Consider the following 16,850-nt stretch of genomic DNA (forward strand, 5'->3'; position numbering starts at 1 on the left):
ACCGGCAATCGTGCATCTTCGAGTTTTCGAATTCAGAAGAGGAGAAATGGGTTGCGCGCGCAACACAGTCATTTACAGCGTCTCCTACTATATTCACACGGATATAGCCCTGTCATAGTATTGGACCGCATCTCGTTTCAGATCTGGGATCACTGCACCTTGCCGACTGCGAGTAAAGCCACCCACGCTTTAACTTGACAGATTTTTGATTTTAAAATTGCATGGTTTAAAAATGGAATATTTTAGAGTGAAATTATATTTTAAATTTAATAAAAACCTTTACTTATAAATATATAATTTTGAAGTTATATTAAAGTTAGAAATTGATTATAAATTTCCAATGGGACGTTTATGTTTGTTTAACTCATAATACTTTCCTATTGAAACAGTTTAATTTTTAAGGCTAAACTCTGGACCTTCTATATTTGTAAACTGATTCTGAATCGTCTTGTGCAATCAATTTTATTATTAACTTTTCAAACTTTAAATTTTTATTCAATTTAATGAATCATTAATTAAATTATATTTACAGGTGATAAACTAAAATGGGTTTTTATAAAAAAATGTCGATTTTAAATGCTTCCAATTTTAAATTGTTTAAGTCTTCAAAACTGCATTTTAAGATTCTTTAAAATGAAACGTACGCTTAAAAATTAAAAATCTAAAATGGAACATTTTTAAACTGAAAGATTTTCGAATTATGGATTCTACACTAAATGATATCTTGATGGAAATAGATCACAATTAAACTAAATTAAGCGGCCACCCTGCTCTGCACTCTTTGAAACCTATTGAAGATCTTTGTAAAATAATTGAAGTATTCGCGAAATCTTTTAAATCTATCCGAAATTTTTGCAAAATATTTATGGAATTTTTTAATCTTTGGAAAAGATTTTTGAAATATTTGGTAATATTTGATAAATTTGTGAAATCTTTGGGAAATTATGGAAATCTGTGTGCAATCTTTGAAATCTATCTGAAATCCTTGTGAAATAATTGAAATCTTTTAAATCTATCCGAATTCTTTGTGAAATACTTGGAAAATCATTTAAATCTTTATTTACCCTCAACACGAAACTTCAGAAGACATAAATTTTAATTTCAAAACATGGTAGTCCCTGGACTAGGAAAAACAGAAAAATGACAGTAAATTTACTTTTTGAACAACAATTTTACAAATTTTTAGAAGAAAAATCTATTTTATCATTTGAAATATCGTAAATTTCATATCACACAATATACAATGCGTAATTCTAAAATTCTTAAGTTTAAACATTTTCCATTTTAGGACAAAATTAACGAATTTACTTAAAATTAAAAAAATCTAATAACGAATTAGCAAAGCGTTTAATTTTAAACGATAAATTAAAAAACGTTATATTTTTAATGTTCCCAACTTAAAATGACTTCAAAATTATATAATTTTCAACATTTAAAAACTTATTGATTCATTCTTCAATTTAGAGCACTGAAAATGATAACTTGGATTTATATTTTTTAACCAGAAATCTTCGAACTGTTTAATTTATAATAGCTGAAAATTTTTCAATTTCATAGTTTAACGCCATTTAATTTAAAATTGTTTGAATAATATTCAGCAATTCCATTTTATATGGTTAAACTATAAGACGTTTGAATGAAGAAAATAAAGCAGAAAAAAACAGTCCAAGAAATTTTACTGAATTTGACTTTTATGCTAGCATTAGTATAATTTAATAATAATAATAATAATTTTACACATAAAATAAAAATTTAAATTTAAAACCACAGATTTCCCGAATCTTCTCAATAATTACCGGCATTTTCCCGTATTTTTCAAGGTATAAATAAACTATAATAAAACCAAAAAATGTAATTTGTTGAAAAATGTTTATTTTTTAAAATGTAATAATTGTTGAATAATAATATCCAAAATTAAGAATCTTAACAATGATTTTTGTTTACCTTTTTTTAGAAATTTGAATTCTTCTTCGAAGTTTTAAGATTTTAAACTAAAATTCTTTAAAAAATACAAATTCCCAGCCACAATTAGTTTGATAAAACATGTCTAATATTATCAATAATTTATTAGGAAATTTGAAAGTTTTAATTAAACCGTTTTAGGCAATAGTCGTGATTCTCATTCAATTTTAATTTACTTCGCAATTTTATTCGTCACGTTTTCATGAAATATTATTTATCCCTGGAAAACTCAGGACCAGAATACGATCGGAAAACTAGGAGAAGTAAGTTTTTTTTTTTAGTTTGACTTCTATGTAAACAAATTTAATAATAATAATTGTGGAAAATAAAAAATCTGCATTTAAATTTTTGACCAAAGATTTGCCGGATCTTTTTACTATTCGCTTATATTTTCCCGTATATTTCAAGGGGCATACAATTCCCGGAAAATCGCCAGTTTTCACGGATTTCCCGGTTTACTAGACACCCTGGATAAGTTTGAAACAAATACCTGTAAGTGTGATTGTAGGTGTATTTGGCGTTTGGGGTGTTAATTGCTGAGTCGTCGTGGGTGTCCTCGGCCGGTACCCCAATTGCTGAAGCGAACTCGTGCTGAAAAATCCAGGATCTCCACTGACGAGGTCGCCCGTGACGTTTTGATAAACATCAGTAGGATCACTCTAAAAAATCAGGAATACAAAAATATTCTTATTTTTTTATATTTTTTCTAATTACAGACATCGGACTTGCTTTAGAGATTAAAAATACTAAAACATGCAATTATTTATTAGTCTATCAAAATTCCTATTTATTTCTCGCACGTTTCAAAGTCTTTCCCCTTTTTCTCATTTTTACACTTAAAAACGAACTAAATTAATAGAACCCAAATAAGAACATCCAACTATTTTTTGCTGGAAATTCATTGTTTTCAGTTCAAAAGTCCACTATTAAATTTTTTTAAGTAACTTGTAACGTAACTTAGTTACGATTTTTGCAGTAACTTGTAATTTAATTTTAGTTACTTTACAGTTACTTTGTGTTTTTTGTATATATTTTTTGTATGGTCAATTTACATATTTTTCTAAAAAAAAAGGAAGAGATTAAACACTCGGATTTGAAAGTTGCGCGGTTTTAGAACGTTCGCGTTTCCGTAATCTAGGGCCAATTAAAAATCTGTACGGCAATGACTCAACCACTCAACCAAGTTATACATTACTGTTCACTTGACGAAATATCTGGCCAGTTTTTTGTTTACTAAACCAATCCCTGTTTTTTAAAATTATATTTTGACGAATTATTCATTTTTTTATTGTAATAATATAATAATAAATAATTTTATTTATCGTGTATTAGTTATTTTTATTTTTAAATTAAAAAATAAGAAAGAGAAAAAAGTAACTTTTTAGGTAACTTGAAGTTACTTTATCTAACAAATGTAACTAGTTACAGTTAGAAGTAACGTAACTGTTACTAGTTACATTTTTTCTTTAAGCAACGTAACTTTAACTAGTTATTCAAAAAAACAGTAACTTACCCAACACTGGTTCAAAATATAATTTATTTGTTAAAAATTCAACTATTTTATTGAAAATTCATCTTTTTGGCTTGAAACTTCATCAATTTGATGACATTTTTTTTGTATACTAACAAATTTTTATAAATGGAAAATTCAACTATTTCGTTAAAAATGCAACTGTCCGGTCAAAAGTTAATCTGTTGCAGCTGAAAATGATTTTTTCTGTTGAAAATACACATTTTCGGATTGAGAATTCAAACATTTTTTAAAAATAAAATGCAACGATTTGGTAGAAAATTTAACTACTTGGTTGAAAATCTATGTATTTTTTTGAAAATTTATATATCTTTTTTGTAGAAAATAAATTTTTTGGTTAAAAATTTAAGTCTGATTGATATCTGATTGATAACCAACTATTTTTTGTTGGAAATTCATTGTTTTCAGTTTACAAGTCCACTATTAAATTTTTGTTTAAGAATTTATTTTAAAAATTGTATAATCGGGTTAAAAATATAATTAATTTGTTCCAAAAAAAACTATTTTATAAAAATTCGTTTTTTTGGCTTGAAACTTCATCAATTTGATGACATTTCTTTTTATATTAACATTTTTTATAAATGGAAAATTCATCTATTTCGTTAAAAATGCAACTGTTCGGCTAAAAGTTAATCTGTTGCAGCTGAAAATGATTTTTTTCTGTTGAAAATACACATTTTTGGATTGAGAATTCCACCGTTTTTTTTTTATATAAAATTCAATAATTTGGTAGAAGATTTAACTATTTGGTTGAAAATATATGTATTTTTTTGAAAATTTATATATTTTTTTTGTAGAAAATAAAATTTTTTGGTTAAAAATTTTAATTTGATTGAAATTCAATCGGTTTTAGTTGAGGATTACAGTATTTTGTTAGAAATTCGTCTTTGCTGGTTAAATCCAACTGTTTTTTAATTTCAGATTAAGATCAATTTAAGAAAATTCGACATACAATTCAACTATTTGTAACAAAATTAAAGTGTTTTGAAGAAAAATCGTCTTTTTTGGTAGCAAATTAATCTTCTTAGTACAAAATTCAACTATTTGGTTGAAAGCTTATCTTTTTGGCTTAAAAATTCAACATTTTTGAAGAAATTCTTTTTCTTTAATAAATCTGTTTTGGTTGAAAAATCAACTATTATGTTGGAAGTTCATCCTTTTTAGTTCAATTCAAATTTTTCTAAATTAAAATACAAATTTTATTGCGGCTAAATAGTGTATTGGAGTACATTTTTTTGAAATAGTAACAAAATAGTGTCATTCCTCAAAAAAGTGTCAGATAGTGTAAAAAGGGTTATTTGTTCGAGGCCTGCAATTGTTATATTTATATAAAAATTAAATAAATAACAAACCTGAGAGTAGTTGGAAGTGTGATTCGGAGATCCAATGTAGGTTCCCATTGTCGTCGACGTCCCTGACGGCGAGGAATCCAGCTGTGGGATCGGAAAAAAGTTTGATTATTATTCTCAGGATCCTAAGTGTAGTAAGATAGTGAGGAAGTTCCGCAAAATAAAGATACAATCGTGGTCATAGGTCGCCTCTATTTATTGCGCATAAGTCAGGATTTCTCATCGACGGTGATTTTCTGCATTACGAATGGGCGTTTCTCGAATTGGCTCGTCGCTTTCAGCTTTTCCTTTTTATATCTTTTAATTTCTGTCATTTCTTTAAAACTCGTTTCAAGTATTTTTTTATTTGCTGGTCACTTGCTGGGACCCGTAATAAAGTTGGAACAAACTGCGATGATTGACGTTAAAAGCAGACGTTGAGGACTCAAGGTACCATCGTATTGCAGAATACCTAACAGATGAGAGAAATGGAGAACGTCTTGCGAAAAACCCACCAATGAAAAACACGCATAAAAAAGCACCTAAGGAGCAGAATCAACAATTTGCAAACAAACGGCGACCTCACTACTTTTTAATAATTTTTAATAAGGATTTCTTCAGGAAATTTATCGACCTTGAAATACAGATTCCATTTTATTTGAATAAAGAACGAGTTTCAGAGAAGCTAGTAATTGTTAAGCTTATACAAAAATCGAAAGTTCTGACATTGAATTTTTGCAGTTTTCTTTTAACTTCGAAGATAAATGTTTAACTTTTTAATTATAAGCTGTAAAATTAGGAAATCTTTAAATTCATGGAGCATTTCTTTTTCAGAATTGTTTTATTTCGAATAAAAAGGGTCGGATATTTTTGGAGAATATTAAAAATGAGATCGACGTTCGTTCGAGGGAACTAAAAAGCAGAGGAAAGAAACCCGATTGGCTGTAATGAAAGTGGCGAGAAATTGCCAAAGTCGTTTTACGAAGGGGAAGATCTCATCACCTCTAGCTGCGTGGCCAAGGCATAACCGGACTCCGCGAGCTGTTGCATCATTTGCACCCAATCCTAACGTAGGCAGGCAACAAATAAAGAGCAATATCTTTAAACACCATATATTTAATTTAAGCAGATTTCATGACAGTGGTAAATTTATGCTCTGTAGAGCCGAGATTCGATCACCTTTCTTATAAAATAATTATTTCCTTTCTTTAATTCTTATAACAGGCTTTACAGCGAAAAATCCTCTTAAAAGGGAAAACATAAGGTGATTTTTTAAAGTTAAAATAAAGGACAAAATTATATTCTTTAATCGGTTAACTAATTTTCTAAAAATATCTAAAAATAATGTTAATTTGCCAAATTCAAGGTATCTACACGATGGATGATTTAAAATTCCCTATAATTTCCTGGGTTTCTCCCAGTCAATTGTAATTTATGTAATTTAGGAAAAGAATGTTAATTCTGATTTGGAACAGAGAATTTTGTGAAGACCCATAATTTTGAAACAGAGATTCTTTTGTAAATTGCCTTTTTGCAAATAAGAATTAAAATTAATTTCCGAAATTCCTGTTCCATGTAAAAATTGATCTTTTCTGAGTCGAATAATAATTATTTACTGAAATTCTCTGTCCTAATCTTAAAATTATAACTCTTTAACTAAAATTCCCTAGCCAAAGTCAGAATCATATTTATTTACAAAGTTTTCTGTTTTAATTCAGAACTATATTAACGACCTTTTTTCAAAATTTGGAATAGGGAAATTTTAAATTATGACGAATTCTGACTTGAAACAGGATATTTTTTAATTCCCGTTTTGTAAATCAGAATTAAAATTCTTTTCAAAAATTTCTGTTCCAAATCAAATTATAATTCTTTACGAAAACTCCATGTCCAAAAAGAGAAATTAAATTTCTTAAAGATATTTCCTGTTCTAAAATGAACCTAAAATTAAAACTAAAACTCTTCAAGGAAATTCCCAGTTATATGTTATATATCTATTGTCCCAAAGTAAAAATAATAATTTTTTGTGAAATTCCCTGTTCCAAATTCAAAATTAAACTTCTTAACGGGAATTCTCTGCCCCAATTCTTAAAATTACAATTCTTTTATGAAATTTCCTGTCCTTAATAACTCAAAATTATAATTCTTTAATAAAATTCTATTTCTCAAAGTAAAAATTATAATCGTTTACGGAAATCCCCCGTATTAAACTCAAAATTATAATTCTTTACTGAAATTCTAGGTCACAACTTAGAAATATAATTAATTCTTTTCGAAAATTAATGTAATTCTTTATGTGAAGCTTGTTTATATTTCTTTTATTTATTCTCAATCATTTTCCGGTTCTCCTGAACAGGTAGACACCCTGTCAATGATATGCTCATGACAATTTCTTATTTAAAATATCATTTAGTTGACTTGTTAAGTAACGCTCGTCAAGAAAAATTACTTAATTTAATATTTCTGAATCGGAAAAACATGGAAAATTACTGCATATGAAAGAAAATTTACCGATTTGAAACTCTTTATATTTGTAAGATTCAAATCTCAATTATGACACAATTTTTAGTACAATTTAATATTAAAATTGTTCAATTTGAAAAGTTCTGAGGTTGAAATGTTTATTTTGGAATATTTGAAATCCGTTTAATATTCAGTTCTACTTACAGTCTCATTTACTTTTTGCAATAAGCAATTACAGCAAGTACAGATATTTTTTACTTTTTATATTCACATTTTATTATAATTAAGAATAGAAAATGAAATAATAAACATAATATATCAGTTTCAAAAGTCTTAAATCGAAATTTTTCAATCATTTATGAAATATTTCAAATTATTATGTTAGAAATGTTAAACAATTAAACATTAAAAGGATAGAAATGGTAAAATAATTATTTCAAAATTAAAACGATCACAAAGACAAAACAAAATAGACTTATTAGAAATTGGGTAGTTAACTTTTTTAAGTGTTTGGAATTAAAGCATTTGGAACTGATAGCATTGTAAATGGAATCATTAAAAATTCTTTGACTTTAAGTTGAAATGGATAAACATTGTGCAATATAAAATTAATTTAGCCTTTTTATTTTTAAATGCATGAAAAGGAACAATGTTTATTTAAACGCTCTCGAAGCTAAATAATTTTCAATTGAAAACAGTTAAAACAAAAAATTTTTTTATTACAAAGCTTCATTCAAATAAATAAAACAAACCGACTGCTTTCAAATTTAAATCGTTAAAAATTGAACCATTTCGAATCCAAACGTTTCATTTTGAATCTGTCGAATTTTTATTGCATTAAGATTATAAATGTTCAACTTTGTAAGCAAAATCCTTCAATATTTCATATTGTTTGATTTTAAGCACTTACAATTCCAAATTATTTAATTTTAAATGTTTGCACTTTGAAATTGTTCAATTTGACTTCAAATAAACAAACTTTTAGTTTAAACGGCACCATGCTGATATTTTCTAATTTGTATCGGCAGCAAATAAAAATTCTTTTATTTTTATGGATCCAATTTTGAAAGTTTATTTATTATAAATGCTGCTAATTTGAAAATGCTCAAGTTTTGGAATTTTAGAATTGACCAACTTTATATTATTGTATTAATTTATTTTATGAATTAACGCAATTTTGAAGGTTACTACTTCAAAATTGAACAATTTTACTAATTGCGTTGCACTAATTGCATTATTTTTAAAGGGTGAAGGGGAAAGTTTCATAATAAAAGAGAAAAAAATGAGAAAAAAGTATACAGAAAAACTGTTAGCCCGTTTTAATTCAATTCTCTCTTTATCTCAAAGCATCTATTAATAACAGGCCCATAAAATAATATCCTAATTTTAAATTATAATTCGAAACTAAATGCACGTTTCGAAAAGTATTAACTAGAAAAAAATCAAATGAAAAAAATTGTATTTGCGAAATTAAGAATTTTTGGTCCAGTTATTCTATTTCATTTCTAATCACACCCTTTAATTGTTTTCATATAAGAAATCAAAGGCTTCATTCCAAAAATTGAGAAGACTTCCTGGCTCTTTTTTGGTAGAAAAATATTTTCCAGGCGCTAATTGCAGAGTGGCTCTCATTATTTTTCGCGAGAAGAGGGCGCTTTTAGATTTTTTTTTCGCTGCTAAGTAGAGCCCGAATTTTAAAGGCTGCTTTCCTCCCCTTATTGCATTTTTACGTTTACCACACAAAAAAGGAGTGAAAATTCAACGACGTCGTTTCAACTTGAATACTACTTACGAGAGAATTCTGGACTCTACTTATAAGCATTAAGAGAAAATACAAAATGCGCTAGAAATTTACGGGGCATTTAATTCTTAACGAGCGTTTTAAAAGTGATGAAATAAAAATAGGATCCATCATTCCGGTGTTCTTTAATTTCTTGCTATAAACGCTCAACTAACTAATCAATGCTTTTTTCGAAAATATATTTCTGAAATTCTTTTTAATTGGAAAACTGTGTCATTGGTGAATATTGAGATTTAATTATTTTCCACTCTGAAAATAAATTTTAGATTGACTGCCTTTACACTTTTAATTCTTCTATTTAGTATTTTATTCTGAGCAATTTGATTAAATATAATCTAAAATTCTATGGTCTAGATATGGGAAGTACTTACCACTCCCTTCATAGGCATTAAAATAAGAGAAATACCGGTTAAAAATTATGTTCCAAACATTAAATTGAATAGCATGTTTTCAAAATTAAAATTCAGTTTTTTAAATGGATTTCGTAGAGAAAAGACTCGAAGGGGCCGTTCAAAAACTACATTACACTGCTGAGGTTGGAGGGGGGGGGGGGGGGGGGGGGGGGGGGGGGGGGGGGGCATATTTTGTAACGATTTGTGAAATAGAGATGGGAGAAGGGGTTAATTAACATGGAAAATGTAAATGGGTACCTATAACAAGTTTTTGAAACGCTTGGATAAATAAAAATGAGTGATTTTATTTTACAAGTAAAATATCGCAGTACAGATTTCACAATCTTTCCCATAATCCTTTCTTTTTCTCTTTTTTAAAGAATTTCTCTTTTTTCCCCTGCTTTAAAAGCAATTTCGATAGTAGAATTCTCAAATTTTACTATTTGATTGAAGATTGAACAATTTTGTTAATTTTTCTTTAGTTGAAAAATCATTTTCTTAACTGAACCTAAATGTATCATTTTTAGTAGAAAATTCGAGCATTACATTTTTTAATGAAAAATTTATATTTTTTGGTTGAAAATTTTGTAGAAAGTTGAACTACTTTTAAAAAAATTCTTTTGATTGTTTGAAGATTGAAATATTTTGTTAAAAATTCCTTCTTTCATTTTTAACAATTAACTTTTTTACCGAAAATGGTACCGATTTAATTATTGATTGAAAATTTATGTTGATAGTTGAAAAAATTGTTTAAAACCATTACATCTTTACGTTGAGAATTTATTTTGGTTAAAAATTCAACCATACTTAACAGAAAGTTGAAATACTTTGTCAAAAATTCATTTTCTGCTTGAAGAATGAATTATTTTGTTGAAAATTTGTTCTTGTTTCGCTGAAAATTCATTTTTTTTTTACCGAAAATGCATTTATTCCATTATTGTCTGAACATTTATGTTAAGAGTTGAACTATATTGTTAAAAATTAATTTTATTAGTTGAAGATACATCTGTTTGCTTAAAAATAGAACTATTTCGTTGAAAAATTTTCGTTTTTTAAATAAATTTTATTAACTGCAAATTTTACTATTCCATTATTGGTTTAAAATTGATAGTTTTTTGTTAAAAATTTAACTACTAACTAGTGAATTCGCTTTTTTTTTTGGTTTGCAAATTCAACAATTTGGTTGCAATTTTTGTTCTCCATTGACTGAAAAATCTTTCCTAGTTGAAAATTCAACTCTTTTATTGAGAATTCATCTTTTTTTTAATTCTACTGTTTTTTATTGAAAATTAAAATCTTTATTTGGTGAAATATTAAATATTATATTTTTCGTTGAGAATTAATTTTTTTATTGAAAATACAAATACTTTTTTAAAAGCTGAATCTCTTTGTTAAAAATGTTTTTTTTTTGTTTGTTGAAGATTTATAATTTTAGATGAAAATTCAACTTTTTAAAAAATTAATTATTTTAAAAATAATTTAACTATTTTTAAAAATATTTAATTCTTTTTATTAATTTAGCTGTTTTTTGAAAATTTGTCTTTGTGGATTGAAAAATCGTCCTTTTGTACTGGAAATTCGACTGTCTTCTTAAAAATCGTATTTTTCGCTTAAAAATTTAACTATTTGGTTGAAAATGAAAATGTTTTTGTTCGAAGTTTAATCTTTTTTGTTTAATAATTATAGTTCAACTGTTTGGTTTTAAGTGCAACTGTTTGGTTGAAAATTAACATTATTCGTTTGAAAATTCAACTACTTTGTTGAAAATACAATACACTTCGACTTAAGAACTCAAGCGTTTTATATTTAATTTAATATGGTACCTGTATCCATTAATTTTATTTTAAACAATGAATTCCCCTATTATTCTCCTATTTTCATGAACAATCACTCTACTTCTCCTGTTACGAGGGATAGCACTTTAGAATGTGAAGTCTGTTAAAATATTATGTTTTGCGTTTTGCTGTAGCCAATTATCAAATGAAATCGAAGAAAAAATGTTGATTTAAAAGGGAGGAGTGAAAAAGGAGGTGAAAAAAGTGTTCAAAATAGCGTGACGTAATTTTTGAATGGCCCCGAAAACTTGAGACACCAACTGCTTTTAAAACGTGAAAAGGCTTAAATAAATAATTACAAAATTATCATGCATAATGAAACCAGTAAGAATTCAAGAATTTCTCATTAAAAATCAATCAACTTTGAACATGTGTATTATAATTCAGCGATATTTTTCAGATGCTGATCTAAATTTTCTTTCTGTTTTCAACAATATAAACAATCATAAGAAATATAGAAGGACGAGGAAATAGTTGTTGTTTAGAGAATCGATTTTTGAGTACTGACCATGCTGAACTGCTCGAATTCAGTGTGAACTTGATTTATGTAGTAGGTGTTATCTAAGCTATCATTAGCTAAGTTTCCTTGGGCAAGATGACTCATTGGACTCGATGGGTTCGACGGATTATTGCTGTAACTCAAAGGGCTCCCCTAAAAATGAAATTATATTAGAAATTACGGAATTTTATCGAGGTTTTCTAATTGCATCATGTTAGTTTTATGAATTAACTCACTTGAAGGGTAAGACTAGGCGATGATTGAGGTGACGGCCTGTTTACTGTCTGGGGTGTCCGGTAAGATCCCAAAGAATTGAGCGGAGAGGCCTGTTGAGGTTGTGGAGACGACGATTTCTGAAAAAATAAAATACGTTGCTGTGATCCTAAACACATTTTTCTAATATTTATATATATAAAAAAGAATTTCGGTTCGTATAAAAACATACTTACACAGGATGGCCATTTAAACTTAAAAAAGTCCATGATATTTCCCGGGTTTCCTGGTCAAAAATTACATTTTTTCCGGTAGACATTAAGCGTTTATATAAACAACTATTCAATACTAATTGCTCAAAAAGAAGAATTTTCAACAAAAAAGTTAATTTTTATACAAGAAAGATGAAATTTTCAACCCAAAAGTTGAATTAAAAAAAAACTAGATATTTTCAACCAAACAGTTACATGTATAACCAAATAGGTAAACTTTGAAGTAAAAAAGACGAATTTTTAACAAAAAAGTTGAATTTGTAACCTTATAATTGAATTTTCGAACTCTGAAGATGAATTTTTAACCAAAAAAGACGACTTTTCTACAAAAAGATAAATTTTCTATCAGAATAGATGACTTTTATTTTAATATTTGAATTTTTAACCAAATAATTAGTTATTCAATTGAATAGTCAAATTGTAACGAAATGAGATGAATTATGGACTAAAAATATAATAGGTCTGAACTTAAAATATAACAGTACACTTTTTAAATAAATGGAATTAACTTTGAACCAAAAAAGATTACTTTTTAAGAAAATAGTTGAATTTTCAAGAAAGTTATAAATTTTCAACCAAATAGTAGAATTATTGACCAAAAAAATGAGAGTAGAAACATATTAGTTATATGAATTTTAAATGAACTTTATAAATCAGTGCTAAAGTTCTGTACCATTTCTCAAATTGGAAGCAGTGCGGCTCAAATGGTTGTCTCCTTTTTTTCAATCTGTGTTTTTGATTTTGATTAATGACAGTTTAAGGCCATATCAATATTTTTTAAATACATCAGACCTTTATGAGCACAATTTTATATTCGGCAATTTTTATGGATTAGATAAATAGCCATTAAAGAGAAATGAAATTCTAATAGTTCAATATTAGTATGGAAACAAATTTCATTCAAGAAGCTCTTGTTTTTAAAAAGAAATATATTTTCGAATTTAAGAGATTCAGTTTAAAAGCCTGACTGCTTTTATTTAAAATTTAAACTTTTTACATTCTCATCATTTGTGATTGAGAAAGTATTAGAATTGTCGGAAATTTGATATCACAGTTTTTCAACGGATCTCCACGTTTCGAGACCGAAAATCAAGTTTTCACGATGGCGTCTGTCTGTTTGTCCGTCCGTCCGTCCGCCCGTAAACACGATAACTCTCGAAAAAATGAACGAATCAAATCAATATTTGGCACACTTTTTCTAGGTCTTAAAAGAAAGGACGAGTTCGTTAACCAGCCATTTTTGATAAAAATTCAAAAAGTAAGCGCATTTTGAAAATTTTTGAGACCACTTTCTTCTGAATTTGAAAATTCTATGTGCGGATATTTATAGTATTGAAAAGAATAAACAATTTATCATTATGACTTTTTTCGACAAAAAGAAAATTCTCAGAGTTATAGCGTTTTAAAAATTTGTTTAATCAACCGAAAATCAAAATTTAAAGCCGAAAAACGCACGATATGAAAAAAAGTCAAGAGAAGAAAAACATTTCTTTTTGAAATCTCTACAAGATTATCATAACCAATTTTCGGATTTTCTTCAAAAATCGAAAATTCACATTTTGATTGCACAAAAAATAATGGAAAATAAAAAATTCCATTTTGTGGAGAAACTACGTAGGATAAAAAAAAAGATGAATTAACAAAAATGGTTATCCCAAAAAAGATCTACAATTTCGTTAAGAATCACTTATTGATAGGACGCGCACCTTTTGTTTTATTCGTGAAAAATAACGTTGAAAAAAGTAAAATAAAAAAAATGTGTGGAAAAACGACGAAAGTTACCAGAAAAAAATGCAACAAAACCTGTTTACAAATGTCTGTCGGAAATCGAGCGCGCAGCGCGAGTGTCACGATGAGAATATGTACCTCAAAGCCTACAAGCTCGCAAGTTTAAGCGCGACTGTTGTTTTTCGCGCTTCACGCTCGATGTTGTATTTATCTCGTGCTTCGCGCTCGGTCTTTATATTTTCGCACATTCTTGCGCAATCATTTTAAATTTGAGACTCAAAACATTCACCACTGTAATTTTGTAATTGTGAATTCTCTTTCGTTAAAAGAGAGTTTGAGCGCACCTACGGCATGCGACTGATGGCAATCGCACTCCGCACTTGGTCTTTGCATTTCTTCCACATTCTGGCACAGACCTTTTAAAATCAAAGGTGAACGGACCGACAACTGTAATTTTGTAATTTTGAACTCTCTTTTGTTAAAGCTCTTTTGGCTTTAACGAACACATTCTCATTACGTATCTCGTGCTTGGCACTCGATTTTATCCAACATGTAAACTTTTCTACATTATACATAACACTTTTGTTTCAATTATAATACATTTTTATGTAACTCTGTCTGGGATAACTTATTAAAAAATTGCAAAATAAAAAGCAAATTATATTTATCATGATTATTTTGTAATTGTTTCTTATTTTGCTTCAAATTGTATTCTAAACTGCTCTGAAATATGTATCACTTCAATCAATGTATATCATTACAATTCATAATAAGCATAAAAATTGAATCATACTAATTCTTATTTCCTTGTTTTTATAATTTTTTATTTTCAATGTTGTTTTTTACGATTGAATAAAAACTACTGCGCATCTGCATAGGGTCTAATACAGGAACCTATACAGGGCCCTATATAGGAGCCTACGTCCTCTTTCGTCTTTTCTGCGCTTTTTACCAAAAAGTTCATTTTTGCATTTTTTATCTTCTGTTTTACGATTAAAAGAAGATCTACTCGTCCAATCAAAAAATGATTAATAATAAATTTATAGATCTTTTTAGGCGAACAACTTTTGTATGGTAATTTAAGTTCGTACCTTGTGTCGTTTTTTCAAACAAATTTAATATTTTTATTTTAAATGATATTTTTTACGACTAAAACAAAAACTACGTGTCCTATCAAAAATTATAGCTCTTTTTTGGATGAACAATTTTTGTCTCATTTTTTTTCGTAGCTTATATCGAAAAGTGATTCATTATAAATTTGTAGTTCTTCCCAGGGCGCGCAATTTGAGCTTTTTTTCGTATCTTGCGTAGTTTGACCCAAAAAATGGAATTTTTGAATTTTTTATTATTTTTGGTACGATCAAATTTGGAATGTTCAACTTTTCGACCAAATTAAAAAAGTTGTTATCGTAGTCCTGTAGGGATTTCAAGAAGCAAAGTTTTTCTTCTCTTGGCTTTTTTTTCATATCATGCGTTGTTTGGCTTAAAATGTTCATTTCAGTTTGTTTTATTGGATTTTGAAAATGCTCTAACTCTGATAATTTTCTTTTTATAGAAAAAAGTCATGGGGATAAATTGTTTGAGTTTCTGAGTACTATGAACAACCGTACATAGAATTTTTAAATCTTGAAAAAATGTGGTTTCAAGATTTTTTTGTACGATCAAATTTGGAATTTTCAACTTTTTGACCAAATTGAAAATGTTGTCATTATAATCTTTTAGGGCTTTCAAAAAGAAAAGTTTCTCTTCTCTTCGCTTTTTTCATATCATGCGTTGTTTGGCTTAAAATGTTCATTTCAGTTTTTTTTTTTGGATTTTGAAAATGCTCTAACTCTGATAATTTTCTATTTATAACAAAAAAGTCATGGGGATAAATTGTTTGAGTTTCTGAGTATATAGACAACCGTGAATACAATTTTTAAATCTTGAAAAAATGTGGTTTCAAAAATTTTTTGTACGATCAAATTTGGAATTTTTAACTTTTCGACCAAATTAAAAAAATTGTTATCGTAATCTTGTAGGGCTTTTGAAACGTAACGTTCTTTTTCTCTTGAGTTTTTTTGTATCATGCGTTGTTTAGCTTAAAATGTTCTTAATTTGTTTTTTTTTTTTAATTTTGAAAATGCTCTAACTCTGGTAATTTTTTATTTTTCAAAAAAAGTCATTAGGATAAATTGTTCGACTTTTTGAATACTATAAATAACCATCCAGAGAATTTTGGAATTTTTAAAAAAGTGGTCTCAAAAATATTCAAGATGTGCCCACTTTTTGAATTTTCATCCAAAATTGCTGGCTAACGAACTTGACTTTTAGTTTAGAACACTAAACGAGTGTGCCAAAAGGCAATCTAATAGATTAATTTTTTCGAAAGTATCGTGTTCACAGACAGACAGACATGCAGACATACAGACAGAAAAAACAAGTTTTTCGGTTTCAGAGGGTCTCAAAACGTGGACATTTGACAAAAACTGGGGGGGTCAAATTTTACACAAATCTAATACCTTCTCTCATGAGAATGTAAAAAGATGAAAACTATACTAAAATAGATGAATTTGGAGACTTATTTTTCAACACACAGTTATTCCCTCTCATAGAAATTCCCTGAACTTTACACGATTTTTTTCAAAATCTTCGACTTTTTCACTGATTTTTAGGTTTATTCTGACCTACGACCAGCCTAGTAAAAATATTTTATTATATTTTTTGCTATTAAATTTTGTCACGAGCAATATACGAGGGTAGTTCAATAAGTCCTTAGAATGAAGTATAAAAACAATTTTTTTTGGGTAAATTTTTTTTTATTTTTCAACATAATCTCCTTGGAGC

The 16,850-nt window shown here is 27.7% G+C and overlaps 2 protein-coding genes across 9 annotated transcripts in view; one reads left to right on the forward strand and one right to left on the reverse strand.

The window, feature by feature from the left end:
• LOC117170600 (golgin subfamily A member 6-like protein 22) overlaps window positions 1-16,850 on the forward strand; it is a 125,559-nt gene that overhangs the window by 25,693 nt on the left and 83,016 nt on the right. For 2 of the 3 annotated variants that reach the window (XM_033357473.1, XM_033357474.1), the window contains exon 4: window positions 5,656-6,085. The exons of the other annotated variant lie outside the window; for it this stretch is intronic. In XM_033357473.1, the coding sequence (XP_033213364.1) occupies window positions 5,656-5,769 (114 nt within the window). In that variant the 3' untranslated portion in view covers window positions 5,770-6,085. Of the gene's footprint in view, window positions 1-5,655; window positions 6,086-16,850 lie in introns of those variants that run through there. 3 annotated transcript variants of the gene reach the window in all.
• Window positions 1-16,850, reverse strand: part of LOC117170601 (CREB-regulated transcription coactivator 1-like) — a 164,035-nt gene that overhangs the window by 4,589 nt on the left and 142,596 nt on the right. For all 6 annotated transcript variants that reach the window (XM_033357480.1, XM_033357479.1, XM_033357476.1 and 3 more), the window contains 4 exons: window positions 12,048-12,164; window positions 11,821-11,964; window positions 4,846-4,926; window positions 2,453-2,621 (listed from right to left, as the gene is read on the reverse strand). In XM_033357480.1, coding sequence (XP_033213371.1) covers window positions 2,453-2,621; window positions 4,846-4,926; window positions 11,821-11,964; window positions 12,048-12,164 — 511 coding nt within the window. The remainder of the gene's footprint in view (window positions 1-2,452; window positions 2,622-4,845; window positions 4,927-11,820; window positions 11,965-12,047; window positions 12,165-16,850) is intronic.

The sequence above is a fragment of the Belonocnema kinseyi genome, chromosome 4, assembly GCF_010883055.1.
Source record: "Belonocnema kinseyi isolate 2016_QV_RU_SX_M_011 chromosome 4, B_treatae_v1, whole genome shotgun sequence".
Lineage (NCBI taxonomy): Eukaryota > Metazoa > Arthropoda > Insecta > Hymenoptera > Cynipidae > Belonocnema > Belonocnema kinseyi.